The sequence below is a fragment of the Hemiscyllium ocellatum genome, chromosome 20 (assembly GCF_020745735.1).
Source record: "Hemiscyllium ocellatum isolate sHemOce1 chromosome 20, sHemOce1.pat.X.cur, whole genome shotgun sequence".
In the NCBI taxonomy this organism is placed as follows: Eukaryota; Metazoa; Chordata; class Chondrichthyes; order Orectolobiformes; family Hemiscylliidae; genus Hemiscyllium; species Hemiscyllium ocellatum.
Genome location: NC_083420.1, coordinates 28,661,801 through 28,676,636, shown reverse-complemented (window position 1 = coordinate 28,676,636; position 14,836 = coordinate 28,661,801). Strand labels below are relative to the sequence as shown.

The window sequence follows — 14,836 nt, the reverse complement described above, 5'->3', positions numbered from 1 at the left end:
GTTTCTGGGTCAAAAGACACTATTAAACAAGTAAGGAAACAAAAGATGTGTCCAACAATGCTGCGAATGGTAGAATACTGAACAGTTGTTCTGGGAAAGAGATAGAAAAGAAACTGAAACATGTAAAGAAAGGGAAAAAAATTATGATCAGCATTTCCAGTTTAAAATGGTTGAACTCAGTATTGAATTTCGATGACTGAAAAGTGCCGACCCAAAATTGTAGGAGATTCAATACTGACCCTTTTGCCTCCTCTCTCCTCATCATCCAAGGTTCCAAACAACACTCCCAGGTGAAATGGTGATTTCCTTGTACTCTTCCAATTTAGTACTCACTGTTCTCAATGAAGTCTCTGTATATTGACAAGACCAAGTCAGATTACATAATTGCTTTGTTACAAACAAATTGAACGTTTGATGGTCCATATTGCATTCGCTCTGACCTCTGTCTGTTCTCAGCCTACAGTGATTATCCAATTAATCCCAATGCAAGCCTGAGGAATAATATTTCATCCTTTGATTAGACAATGTATTTTTTGCTTTTTTGGAAGATTTAGCATTATGAAGCATTGGGGAGGGTGATACTTTAATGTGCACTTTTGAATGGGTAGATTGAATATTGAAGGATCTTTTGTTGCACATGCTTTTCTATTAATATTGATTGTCTTTTCACTAGAAAGAACTCAATATTGCATTGAATAGTTAATATTTCATCAAACTGTCATTCTCTCACAATGTTTAATTTACAGAATAATGCTAAAATATTTGATGCTAAAATTGACAACCATATCCTATTGTTCATCAACAAAACAATTGCAGAGCATAACCAACTCCTGAAGAACTTTAGAGATGCTGCAGCTTCCTTCAGAGGCAAGGTATAGAACCCTATCATTCAGACCTCACAACTATTTTCCAATAGACCATTTACAAATGTTTAAAGAGGGAACAGAAAGATTTATTTTTTTCCTCTTTCCCCTCATCTGAAGCATTTATAACTCCATAAAGCATTTGCTGGGTTTAAAATCAAGCCATTTCAAAATGTATTTTTGGATCTCGATCTGAGGATGTGCTAACCCACATCTGTGTTCGTACAAATGGGAGTGAGGGGAGGGGGTGTCTGCATCAAGCATGGTGATGTTGGGTCTGTCTGATTGATATGTTTATATGGTCAGATGTTTTTATCTTGTTTATTGCATGATCTTGTGAACTGTGATAGTGTTTAAATCGTCCAGCATGTCAGACACAAACTTTTATTCAATTCAAGCCATCAACATTTCTTAGTTTGCTCAACAAGAGAAGACAATAAAGATAAAAGTGAAAGCAAGAAGGATAATTGTTTCCTCAAGCTGTGATTCAGAAGTAACATCATGCTAACAACCAGTCCTTCAAAGACTAGTCTCAATCCCAAGCCTGTCTTTTCTCTTCTTCTCAGATCCTATTTGTTTATATTGAAATGAATGGTGACATTGAAGATGTGCTGGGGTACTTCTCTGTGAAGAACGAGGATGCACCCACAATACGATTAATTAACATCAGCAGTGTTAAGAAATATAAGTTTCCATTTGATGGTATTACCACAGAAAATGTGAAATCCTTCTGTCAGGATAGTCTTGATGGAAAACTTGAGGTACTCTCTCTCTTATTAGATTTCTATATAATATTTCACTTTTGACAGAAATTGAGAAATTAAGTAGTTCTACCCAGAATATTGCAATATGTTAACTTCCATACTATTCGTCCTTTTGTATAATTTGAAGATTTTGTTCATAAGTTACATTTCATTTAATCATTTTAAATTTCATCGGTAAATGATTACACCTCCAGCAGTAAGTTGATGAAAATAGTGCATGCTGCAGTAGCTGAATTAGTCAAACATTGACTAAAATTGGTTATCATCAGTTCAAAATCTATTTCCTCTTCATCTTTTGTACTAAAAGTTTCCTTCATCATTTTAGCCTTACCTAAAGAGTGAAGATGTTCCAGAGGACTGGGACAAAAATCCAGTCAAAGTTCTGGTTGGAAAGAACTTTGAAAAAGTTGCTTTTGATGAGACTAAGAACGTGCTTGTTGAGTTCTGTAAGTACTATTCATGCATATGTAGATATACTATTGGATCACAAATTCTATCTGCTTGAAAGGTAGAATGGCTATTTCATGTAGAATATCATGCACAGTGCCCTAAATTTATCTATAATCATTGCTTTTCCAAAAGAACGATGTGCTCTTTTATTGGAACTTGTATTTTGTTTGAAAAAAGCCTTACCATGGCTACATGTACTTGGTGTATTCTAAACAAATACAGTGGAAAAAATATGGATTAAAACTTGTTAAATACTGCCTCACAGAGGCATTCCTATTTTACAACCGTTGTACATCTTTAATGTTTCCTCGAAGGGGGTAGACTGCAGCTCGAATTTCATTGGTTGGTCTAAATGAGAAACATGACACCATATCATGTTCAGTTTGAAAAGGGAAGGGGGAGTTCATGATAAGTATTTTAAACCTAAATACAGGTAACTATGAGGGTATGAAATCAGAGCTGGATAAATTGAATGAACTGGGAGACTAACTTCAAAGGTAAGTCATTAGAGTGGCAGTGACAGACCTTTAAGGTGGCATTTAATAACAATCAGCAATGATTTATCCCTGTCAGAAAGAAAGACTTTTGCGGAAGGATGCACTATCTGTGGCCATATTAGGAAGTTAAGGAATGTGTTTAATTGAACCACTGTACAAACTTGCAAAGATAAGTGATAGGTTAGAGGATTAGGCAGATTTTAAGAAGTGGCAAAGAATGAGGTAATAAAAAAGTAAGAAATAAATGCTTGGTAGTTCAAAACATAAACATTGCGAAAAGGAGACCAGAAGTTGAAGTTTTTTGCCTTCCACTCATCAGAACTAGGACAGAAGAAACAGATGAAACAAAGAGACATCATTTGATACAGAATGAGAAGAGGGTGTTGCCATAATTAGCATGGTGATACACCAGAGTATTAAGAGTGATGGCTATCTGGTCTTGCTTCATTTCCTTGCCAAGTGTAACCTGATGAATGAGCATCATTTTCTCATGTGCAACAATTGCCTTCAACCCCTCCTCCCTGCTAATAGCCACAGATTGGCATCAGATTCGTGCCAACCTCGTTAATTCATCATGGTACATTTCAGACTAACTTTGAATACAATTCTCCACTTCAACATTGTATGTTTGAGTCCCTGACACCTTAAGTTATAATGTTGCTGCCAGGCTACTTTGTGTACCGATTCAGTCTCCTATCTCATACATTGGAGCAAGGTGAATCTCTGAACTCTTCCTTCTTAGCATTCACAGCAGCTCTGCTTTGCCATACATTATCTTGCTTTTTAATACTATGTTGCCTTTTACAGAATTTACAGCCTCAGTGCACATGTATTGCCTTCCTGTTTAACATAGACATAAAGCCTAGCAGCTTATTGCCGCTAACCGTGACTAATCAATGGAATGGGACATGTTGCTGCATGGCACCTACAGCATGCATAGGTAGCTTGTATAGAAAACACACTGCATATGCTTCATCCACAAGCATGTCTCAAAGCCAAAGGGGAGTAGTCCACAGTAATGTCTAGCAAACCTGTCACCACAGTTAGTCAAGAATAGCACACAATCTCAGTCCAGGAGCTTGGAGATGGTCAGTCAGCTGCTTGGAGCAGTCAGGAGTTTCTTATAACAGCAAACCAGGGAATGAACCACAATGAGTCTTGTAAGCTCAGTGCAACCAGTTCAAGGTTTCAGAGTAAGTCAGTTTGGATGCTGCACAGAGATCAGTCAGGGATGTGGTCACTCATTAGCTGGAATATCCTTCAAAGTCATTCAGGTAGTTGGGCCCTGGTCAGTCTGACGATCAGCTGACTGAAAGTGAAAGGGGGCTTATCAGGGCCTGTGATAGGAAGGTTAGGAAATCATTAAAAGAGGTTGGATACAGCAGTCTGGGATTCATGGGGATAATTATGAAGGGAATCAATTCCACATATAAGGGTAGGAGACAATAGTACATTGGAGGACATAGCTTATTCCAGAAGGGAGATTTCATCACCACTCTGATGGGGACTCAGTGCAGCATGGTAATTAACATGGCTAAAGTGTTGGGCTGAGGAGCAGAGGATAAGGTTGGGAGATGTTGTGGCAATAACAGAGGCATGGCCCTAGGAAGTAAAGGCCTGAGTTTTAAATATTGCTCGGTATAATGTGTTCAGAAAAGACAGGGAAGGAATTAAAGAAGGATTGGTGGCTGCATTGCAGTGGTTGAGAAAGAGGACATTTGGAATAAAAAGAGTGCAGTCACATTCCTCAGTGTAATCTATAATCATAAATGGAAAGGATTGCAGAGTAACAAATCTACAGGGAAATTACAGGATGTACAAACATCATAAAGTAGTTATAATAGGGTGCTTCAAATACCCAAATTTCGACTGAAATAGTGGTCATGTTAAGGACAAAGATGTGTAATCATTCCTAGATTATGTTCTTACTGTCGCATGTGTCCAGTCCAACGGGAAAAGAGACAGTGCCAGGCCTGGTTCTTTGGAATGAGGCGGACCAAGTAGATCAAATGTCAGATGGGTCACATTAATAGGACAGAGATCAGTGCATCATTAAATTTTAGAATGATGGTGGAAATGATAATGATCAATCCAGAGTAATTAACCTGAGGTCAGTTAGCTCAGTTGGCTGGATAACTGATTTGCAATGCAAAGTAATATCAACAGTATGGGTTCAATTCTTGCACCATTGTGGTAACTATGAAAAGACTCTCCTCTTCAATCTCTTCTGCACCCCATCAGGTTAAGCTACCACTAATACCTCTCTGTAATGAGAGAGCAACTCTATTGTCTGGTAAGTCGTTATTTTTATTTTTCAGGCTAGAGGAATTTTTGTAGTGGTATTCTGCTGGGGTTGATACTGGGATGTTTGCTTTTCCTGATTTTTACAGGATCTTGGTGTGCAGGGAACAATTTTGAAGATGACACAAAATTGGGAATATTACAAGCTGTGAGTGTGACATTTCAGAATCTCAAAAGGACATTAACAAGTTGTTCAAGGATATGGAGATACTGTGTACAATGAAGGGTATGATTCTAAAGGTTGTGCTGGAGTAGAGACTGTATACATGCATTATTACCCTTAAAGGTGGCTGGACAGGTAGGAGAGCTGTTAATGAAGCATACAGCAGTCTAGACTTCAGTACTAGGTGCATAAAATACAGGAGCAATAAGGTTAGGCTGAAGTTATATTAAGACACTGTTAGACCTCAGCTGGAGTATTATGTTCTGGGCACTACATTTCAGGAAGGAAATGAGCTTAGAGGGGAGTGCAGAAGAGCTTTCTCAAGAATAGTCCAAAGGATAAAAAAACTTCAGCCATGAAGATCGATTGGAGAAGTTGGGATTATTTTCCATGGAGAGAGAAAAGCCAAGAGGAGATTTGATAGAAATTTTCAAAATTATGATGATCTCATCATAGGGATAGGGAAAAACTGTTCCCACTCGTAAAAGGATCGAGAACCAGAAGGCACACATTTAAAGTGTTTTGCCAAAAAAGAAAATGCAAGGTGATAATAAAATCTTTTTAGACTGCATGTAGCTAGGCAATGGATTGCAATGCCTGGGAATGTGGTAGAGACTGGTTTGATTGAGACATTCAAGAGGACATTAGATGATCTTAGCGAGTTTTGAGAAGATTTGTAGCTCAGATTGAGGTTCTGGATGTAGGTTTGCTCACCGATCTGGAAGGTTCATTTCCGTGTTTCGTCACCCTACTTCAGCTGGCCTCAGGCAAAGCACTGCTGATAGTTCCTGCTTTCTATTTATATCAACAAACACATCGGGTTAGACCCCATCTATCACCCACTGAGAAAAAGAACAGGATGTGAATTTGCCACAGGAAATGACATAATCACAGGAAATGACATCACCAGCCCAAACAAAACCCAAACATATAAATAGAAAGCAGGAACTATCAGCAGTGCTTCACCTAAGGCCCACTGAAGATGTTACCTAGTAGGGTGACAAAAAGTCTGGAAATGAACCTTCCAGATCAGCAAGCAAACCTACATCCAGAACATTAGATGATCACTGAAATAGAAATCTAATCATGGTTTCAGGGAAAAGGAAGATGGGCAATAAACCAAAACGTTGAGAAAGCCAGTGCAGATAAGGTTTGCTGAATAGATTCCAGCTTGATAACAACAATTTGATTCTGTGACTCAATAAAAGAATTGGTTGGGAACACATGGAATTTCAAAACCTTTGGAGTTGTGAGAGAGTGTAGATGGGGCAGAAAGGAACACAAAGGTCTGGCCGGGGTCCCTAGCTTAACGGGCTGATCCTGCGCCTCACTTTGTGAAGCATGATCTCAGGTGCTTTCCATCCTCATCCAAATTTCAAAAGTGCATTGGAAATGGACAATGGCTAGCTCTACACCTTGAATGGGTAGATTGTGTAGATTTTTTTCTGCCTGAGCACATGATCCCTGTTTGTGAACAATGTGATGCCCTTCAAAGGGTAATTGCATCAATCAGGCACTTTCAATGTACGTTTTGAAATATTTGTAATTGTAGCGTCTTGTATGTAAAATGCATGCAGTGTCCAATTGTGTGGGATGCAAATCCTGTTCCACAAGTAATCTTGACTTTGTCATCACAAATTAATCATAGTCATTTCTGTGAAGCATAAACAATCACAGGCAACCTTAGAAATGCCATCTACAAGGCCACAATTCACAAAGACAATCCACAGTCTCATTGGTTACACAAGGGCAGGAGCTGATTTTCTCTCATCTTGAACTGTAAGTATTTACCAACAAGTTCGTATGTGCAATGTTGTCAGCATGTGATGCTTCCAGATAAAACAGTGACAAGGGGTTGTGCAGTGCTGGGAATTAGAAAAAGACTAGCATTGCCTTAGATAGGGTTCTAATGGGGCTGAGGATGGGTAGCTGCACTTAAAAGGAGAATCGATCAGTCAGGTGATGATGGAAAGTGGTATTGTCTTTACAATTGTGGGATTCTATTTGCAATCAAAGGCAATCTGTGCTAACAATGCCCTCAACAATTTTTCTTTATCATTTCCCACCCGATATATATACTATGAAGGGCTGTTTGAGGCTGGCAGCAATTGACTTGATGCAGAGCTGGGGCTTTAAATAAAGCATGGGTGGTGGGTATCCCTGAGGTCTCAGCAGCAGGGAGCACATGATAGTGCGAATGTGGGCTGTCAGGGTGTGGTGCATACATAATGTGGTGAACAGTATAAAACTATGTGCTACAATTCATATCAAGGTCATGGATAGAAACTGTCCATGAACCTTCCTGAAATTGACTCTTAGCTGAGTTTTGGTAAAATTCAGCCTGAGGTCTACTTTTCCAAGGAGCATTTTTTTTCTCTTTCAGAGGATTGATAAGGAATGGAATAGTCTTCCTCAGAAGGTCGTGAGGGTTGCGTCTTTACATTCATTGAAGGCTGAGTTAGATAAGTCCTCCACAGGCAAGGAAGGTGAGGGTTATGACAGGCAAAGTGAAGATGAGGCCACAACATAGTCTTATTGAATGGTGATTTAAACTTGAAAGACTAGATGCTCTACTTCTGTTCCTTAGTACGATGTTCCTTATGCCAGCTTTTCATTTCTCAACCTTTTACTATCACATATTTTAGAGACCATAAACTAGCACACAGTAATACAAAAGGGTTAATTTAGAACAGCACACTGTTTTAAACATCCATACCCTGCACCGTTGAAGCACTGTGACTGCAGTGTATCTACCTTCATGATGCACAGGAGGAGCAACTTGCTTAGACTTCTTCTAAACTTTTAACCTCTTCCCAATAGAATGGCAAAGGCTGCAAGTGCATGGGAGCTCCAACACATCTACGTTCCCCACAATGTCTCACACCATCCTGATTTGAACATTTATCTGCACTGTCACTGGCTCAAGATTCCAGGAATTCTTGACCTCAGACTATGGGAGTAGATGTGCACTTGTTCTCTAGCAGTTGAAAATTACCACTTTCTCAAAGTCAGTTAGGGATTGACAATAAAGGTTGGTCTTGCGAGCAACACCCGGATCCCCAATAATAATAAATACAAATGTGCTTTAGAAAAGGAATAGCAATCCAAAAGATGTTTTTTTTTCATGTTAAAGTTGGGAATTCCAGTTAGTTTTAAATAAATAATTCTATCTTTTTCTATAAAATCTGTAATTTCACTTGCTCCATCCTGTGCAATGGCTGGAAAAGAAATTCCTTTTTGGACATCAGTCTTTTCAGATCCCCATAAACTTTAAGTGTTCCAGCACCTGGTGTTGCTGAGTAAGGCATTGGATTTATGTCTCTGTGCTGTGAATTAAGTGGCGCTGCAATTTCATTAGTCTGCATCTTTGGAGCCTGTTCACTTAGTTGGTTTATTACTTAGGTATCACTGCAATACCACAAATCGAACAATTCAGTTTCAAAAGTGATGCATAATTCCATAATTTGCATTGAAAGTAGCCTATTTAATTATCAAAAGATGTCCACCATTCCACTGATTCTTAGAAGAATGACAGTTTGCATACAAAACAAACGTAGGGACAACCAAAATAGCACCAGGTCCGGATGGGATCTATCCCAGGTTATTGGGGGAAGCGAGAGAAGAAATAGCTGGGGCCTTAACAGATATCGTTGCAGCATCCTTGATCACAGGTGAGGTCCCGGAGGACTGAGGACTTGCTAATGTTTTCCCCTCGTTTAATAAAGGTAGCAGGGAGAATACAGGTAATTATAGACCGGTGAGCCTGATGTCAGTGGTATGGAAGCTACTGGAGAAGATACTGAGGGATAGGATCTATTTACATTTGGAAGAAAGTTGGCTTTTCAGTGATAGGCAGCATGGTTTTGTGCAGGGAAGGTCATGCCTTACCAACTTAACAGAATTCTTTGAGGAGTGACAAAGGGCTGTAGATGTCATATACATGGACTTCAGTAAGGTGTTTGATGAGGTTCCCTATGGTAGGCTGATGGAGAAGGTGAAGTTGCATGGTGTCCAGGCTGTACTAGCTAGACGGGTGGAGAACTGGCCGGGCAACAGGATACAGACAGTAGTAGTGGAAGGGAGTTTCTCAAAATGAGAAACTGTGAACTGTGGTCATTCACAAGGATCCATGCTTGGGACCACAGGGATCTGTGTTTTTATATGCATAAATGATCTGGAAGAGAGTATAAGTGGTCTGATCAGCAAGTTTGCAGATGACAGTAAGACTGATGAAGTAGCAGATAGTGAAGATGACTGTTAGAGAATGCAGCAGAATATAGATAGATTGGAGAGTTGGGTGGAGAAACAGCAGATGGAGTTCAATCCAAGCAAGTGCAAGGTGATTCATTTTGGAAGATCCAGTTCTCCAGCAAACTGTACAGTAAATGGAAAAGCCCTAGGGAAAATTGACATACAGAAAGTTCTGGGTGTTCAGGCCCTTTATGCTCTGAAGGTGGCAACACAGGTTGATAGAGTGGTCAAGAAGACTTACAGCATGCTTTCCTTCATCAAGCAAGGTATTGAGTACAAGAGCTGACATGTCATGTTACAGTTGTATAGGACTTTGGTTCGGCCACATTTGGAATACTGCATACAATTCTCATCGTTACATTACCAGAAAGATGTGGATACTTTGAAGATGGTGCAGAGAAGATTCACCATGATGTTTCCTGGTATGGAGGGTGCTCGCTATGAAGAAAGGTTGAGTAGATTAGGATTATTTTCATTAGAAAAATGGAGGTTGAGAGTGTACCTGATTGAAGTCTACACGATCATGAGAGGTATAAGCAGGGTGAATAGCAAGAAGTATTTTCCCAGAATTTGGTGATTCAATTACTAGGAGGTCACGAGTTCAAGGTGAAGGGAAAGGTTTCAGGAAAATATGTGTGGAAAGTCCTTTACGTGGTTGGTGCCTGGAACGCATTGCCAGCGAAGATGGTAGAGGCAGGCATGATAACGTCATTTAAGATATACCTAGACAGATACATGAATGGGCAGGGAGTAGAGGGATACAGATCCCCGGAAAAAAGGGGAGAGGTTTAGATAGAGGATCTGGATCGGTGCAGGGTTGGAGGGCTGAAGGGCCTGTTTCTATGCTGGAATTTCCTTTGTTCGTTTTTCTTTGTTCCAATTGCCCTTGAACTGATTTCAGAAAGTAGTTAGGCGTTAATGAGACTGCTGTGGGCCGAAGGGCTCATATAGGCCAGACCAGATGGGGACATCAGGCTTCTTTCGCTAAATGACATTAGGAAACCGGATAGAGTTTTCCTGACATTCAGCAATTGCTTTTGTGATATTATTACTGAGACTAGTGTTATATTCAGATTTTTAATTCATTGACTTTACAGTTTGCCATGGTGTAATTTGACCCTGTGTCCCATCAGCATTAGTCTGTGGATTTTAAGTCCAGTGACATTATCTCTATGTCGCCCTGTTCCCAATGGTTCCCATTTTGCAAAATGTCCCTGTCAACTCATGGGGAATAATGGACACAACAAATTGGTGGACTGAAGGCATGAAGACTGTATTTATAACATACACATGTGTCAAGGATACTGAAGTAAGAAGCAAGAAGCTCCTATTAAATAGCTGGATACTTTATTTACAAATGGACATATGGATGATGAGGGTCTGCACTTGTATGGATGTTGTATGTCCTCTCTGGAAATTAAATTAATCTTCACTGAGGATGCAGGGGTACCAGAATTGGGAAATCATCCAGAGATTCATTTAAAAGCCACAGAAATAAGATTGGACTTTTTAACCTTTTTTGTGTTTGTTTTCTATTAGCACTGATTTTCACTGACTTTATACATGAATTGCTTAGTGGGCTTCTTTTCCTCTGACAAGACAATGTTGTGCTCATTGAGTTACTCAAGTAAGAATCCACCACCTCAGCTTTTGGAAGACACAAGTTCAACTGATAGGGCGCTCTGCAGCAGTGGTCTTCAGTGGCCATCTTCTGGCATTCAACTTTTTTCACTTGCAGACACCTCACTCTAGCATGTAAACACAAAACGTAAAGACGTCCTTCACTATGGAAGCTTATAACAACAGACATAATTGCAGAGATACAATGTGTCAACAATTGCTGAGGTTTGTTTTGGTTCGTCCATGGGATGTGGGCACCATTGTTTAGGCCAGCATTTTATGGCTCATCCTTAACAGCCCAAAGGGTACCATATTTCTGTTGGATCTGGAGTCACATGTAGGCCAGACCAAGTAAGATTGGCAGTTTCCCTCCCTAAAGCACATTATTGAATGAGATGAGTTTTGACAACAAACAACAATGGATTCATGGTCAAAATTAGATTTTCAATTCCAGATTTATTATTGAATTCAAATTCCATTATTTTCCATGTCAGGATTTGAACACAGGTCACCAGTCAACTCCCTGGCCTCTGAATCAATGGTTTAACAATAATACCACTAGGCTATTGCCTCCCCATTTCTAGGTTATTATTATTCAGTTCTGTGTCAGTCATACTTCTCAAATTTAAAACAGTACAGCAGGCAAGAGTGATCAATAGGCTGATTGGCCACACTACCAACGTGCTAGCAATTGTTAACAGGTTAACAAAGAAATAGCTACAGAGCTGTACCATCTACTGGAAGAACACATCGTTAAAATGTGCATTGGACTTACATAACCAATGCTAGTGCCAGTCAGCGGTAGCCCCAAGCCTGCATTTAGCACTCCTCAGACATGCTGCACAGGGATGATGCCATGAGGTAACAAACAGAAACACCTGATTGCCCACCTCTACACCAGCAGACCCCAAACCGACATTCACATGTTAAGCTCCCCCACCATGTGCCTGCAGACTCATGTCTGCTTGTTTCTTTTCATTTTTATCTCTCATTTCAAAATGTTGATTCCATTCAACCCTGAAATGAAGCCTTTAAATGGGCAATTAATGTGTAATTAAGAACTTCATCCATCTCTCCCACATATCAGTTGGCAGCAAAGGTCTACATCCAACTATGGTCTGGCAGGTCAAACCCTCTGGGATGGCTGCCTAGAGAAAGTTGGAGGAGGAGATGTTTCCTTCCTGGGCATCTGGTGCTTTTGGGCTCCCCCACCCCACTCCCAATACATGTGCCTTCCTGCATCTATCCTTCTCCAGTCCAGTCTAACATGTTCCTCTCATTTCAGTGTCGCCGCCAATCCCTCCCCAGTGAGATACTGGACTTACTTGCGTGTGATGGCATTCCATGGTTATCCAGTGCCTCCTGCAACACCAGCACTGATTGCTGATTGTGCCTGCTGGCCCACAATTGGTCAGCAACTCTCTGAGGCAGGACTTGCTTCCAGAAACAGACTGAAATCGCTCTTCATGTAAATTAAACATCTATTGCCTGAGAAAGCAAACGTGAGGAGAGGTGGTCAAGTGAGAGGCGAGCTCTGCCCCAAATTGATGCTGGTTTTGGGGGATCACCCTCCATGTATAATCCAGCCCATGATGACTGGATACAAATAGCCATTATTGAAGAATAGTTGCTAATTAACTAAGACACTTTGTCACACTGGTTTCATTCCTATGTAATAGGCCTCACCATTTCATACAACATGATCTGTGCAGTATGATGAAGAGAGCATAGTTGTTGACAATTGGTGTTTTAATTTTATCTTACAGATGCTCCCTGGTGTGCCCATTGTAAAGAATTGGCTCCCATCTGGGACCAACTAGGCGAGAAGTACAAGGATCATGAAAATGTTTTAATTGCTAAAATGGATGCCACGCTTAATGAAGTTGAATCTATTAAAATACAAGGATTTCCAACCATAAAATATTTCCCTGCTGGATCAGGGAAAAAGGTCTGTTCATTTTCCCATTCTGCAGATAACTGTGGGTAACTATTTTGACAGCCTCCTGCCTGTCAGCAGCACATAGTGGCAACATAGCTAATTTGTATGAGTCTCCAACTGCTCACTTTAATGGTTGAACAATCTTGCCCTGTGATTACTTTGATGAGAAAGAATGGAAAATTATCTCTTATATATGCCAAATCATTTTTGTTAGTTATTTCTTTAATAAAATTATTGTGGCAAAAACAAATCCTACACTGCTGAAACAATGCATGAGAAAAAAGTAGGAAGATATTAGCAAATTCAAGTTAATAAACATTGATACATTGGCAACTGCACCCAGAGAATCTCCAGGAAATACACACTGGAATCAGTACTTAAAGGTGGTTATGACAGCTTCTTAAGATAAGATAAACTGATCTCTCAATTATGTCTCTCTGGAAAAATTGGCATCTGGTTTCCATAGAAAAAGCTACAAAGAAAACTCATCAAAGATCAAAGAACAGACTTTAATACTTTGATTTTGTTAATATTTCCCTGAGACTGTGATGGATTTTGCATTCCCCTAAGAGCAAATTGTTTGTCTTCGTGCCTACACCTTGTAAGATGGTTTATCATTTTTAAGCAGTTTGTCTAGTTTGAGTCCAATGTCCAACTGCTTCAACCAGCTGAAAATTTTAGAAATTATATCTTCAAAAATAATGGGGTACAGCCCCATGACAAAAATTCGTAATGAACCTGTAATCTTTTTCTGTGGAATAGAAATGGGACATTTGCCACTCAAAATTGATCTGTATTAGATTTTTTTTGCCAGTGTTGGCCAATGAGGTCTTTCCCCAGCCTAATTGGTAGCCATCTGAAATACTTAACCTGAGTCAGGTAGAGGCCCTATGCAAAATATCAATATTATCCTGATTGCTGTTGTCATATGTGAATCAGAGGAGTATGCATTATGAATGTTTTGACAAGTATCAGCTGACAGCTGGTTGGTGCATAGCCCAGCAGCCATGTTTACATTTATTGTCATGGGGTGAAGAGAAGCCAGAGTCCACCTTTACAAGACCCCTCCACTTCTGAGAATAGATGCCCCATCCCACTGACCCATTTTACTGACCTAGATGTTGAACCAGTTGTTAAATATTACAGTAAACTGGAGTGGTTCAATTATTAACAGTCTTCAAAAAGGACTAGGCTTCTCACTGGAATTATATGAATAAGATGTGATGAAGCTCTGCCTTCATAATATGAAGGTCCCTCTGGGAACAAACATATCGAACAGCACAATCAACAGTATCAGATGGTGTTAGGATTCGCTTCTTATTGGAGACCTTAGTACAATTTGTCGACCTTAGTAAAATTTGTCGAATAAGATTAATTCATATTTTCATATTAAATTCTAAAATACTACATGGTCATCCCTTGTATATTTTAGTATTTTGTAATAAATTCCAAAAATTGCATGTTGTTTATTTTGCAGATGATCGACTATGAAAGAGCAAGGGATCTGGAAACATTTTCAAAGTTTTTGGACAATGGAGGCCAATTACCTCAAGAAGATGATACGGATGAACATGATGAACTGGTCAGTATACTCTATATTCAATCAGCTGTGATTTTCTTGAGGCCTGTTTTGTCTCTCAAATATTCACTATTGCAATGATTAATATTTTCTTCTAAATATTGTAGGATATTGATGATATTCTTAATGGAAAGACCAACAAAACAACAGTACACCATACCACAGGCGAGGACACTGCCAGTGACGTTAAGAAGGATGAATTGTAGTTTCTCTTCTTCAAGATTCAGTCGTATATCTTAATAATATAACTAGGCACAAAACAGTATCATGCCTTTGATAATGTCAAAGATCTCATGAAGGTTGACCATATCCCATTAAAAGCATGACATTTCTAGTTGAGAAACTATTATTTTAGTAAATTGGTTGTTTGTAATATAATGCGTTGTCCCATTAAAAGCATCACATCTCT

At 39.5% G+C, this 14,836-nt stretch overlaps 1 protein-coding gene across 1 annotated transcript in view; it reads left to right on the top strand.

Moving 5' to 3' along the window:
• The window catches only part of LOC132825592 (protein disulfide-isomerase A2-like), a 28,978-nt gene extending 14,345 nt beyond the window's left edge, over positions 1-14,633 (top strand). Inside the window, exons 6-11 of the mRNA XM_060840973.1 lie at positions 747-872; positions 1,430-1,624; positions 1,953-2,073; positions 12,676-12,857; positions 14,326-14,430; positions 14,535-14,633. Of these exons, the coding sequence (XP_060696956.1) occupies positions 747-872; positions 1,430-1,624; positions 1,953-2,073; positions 12,676-12,857; positions 14,326-14,430; positions 14,535-14,633 (828 nt within the window). The remainder of the gene's footprint in view (positions 1-746; positions 873-1,429; positions 1,625-1,952; positions 2,074-12,675; positions 12,858-14,325; positions 14,431-14,534) is intronic.
• The last annotated feature ends 203 nt before the right edge of the window (positions 14,634-14,836 follow it).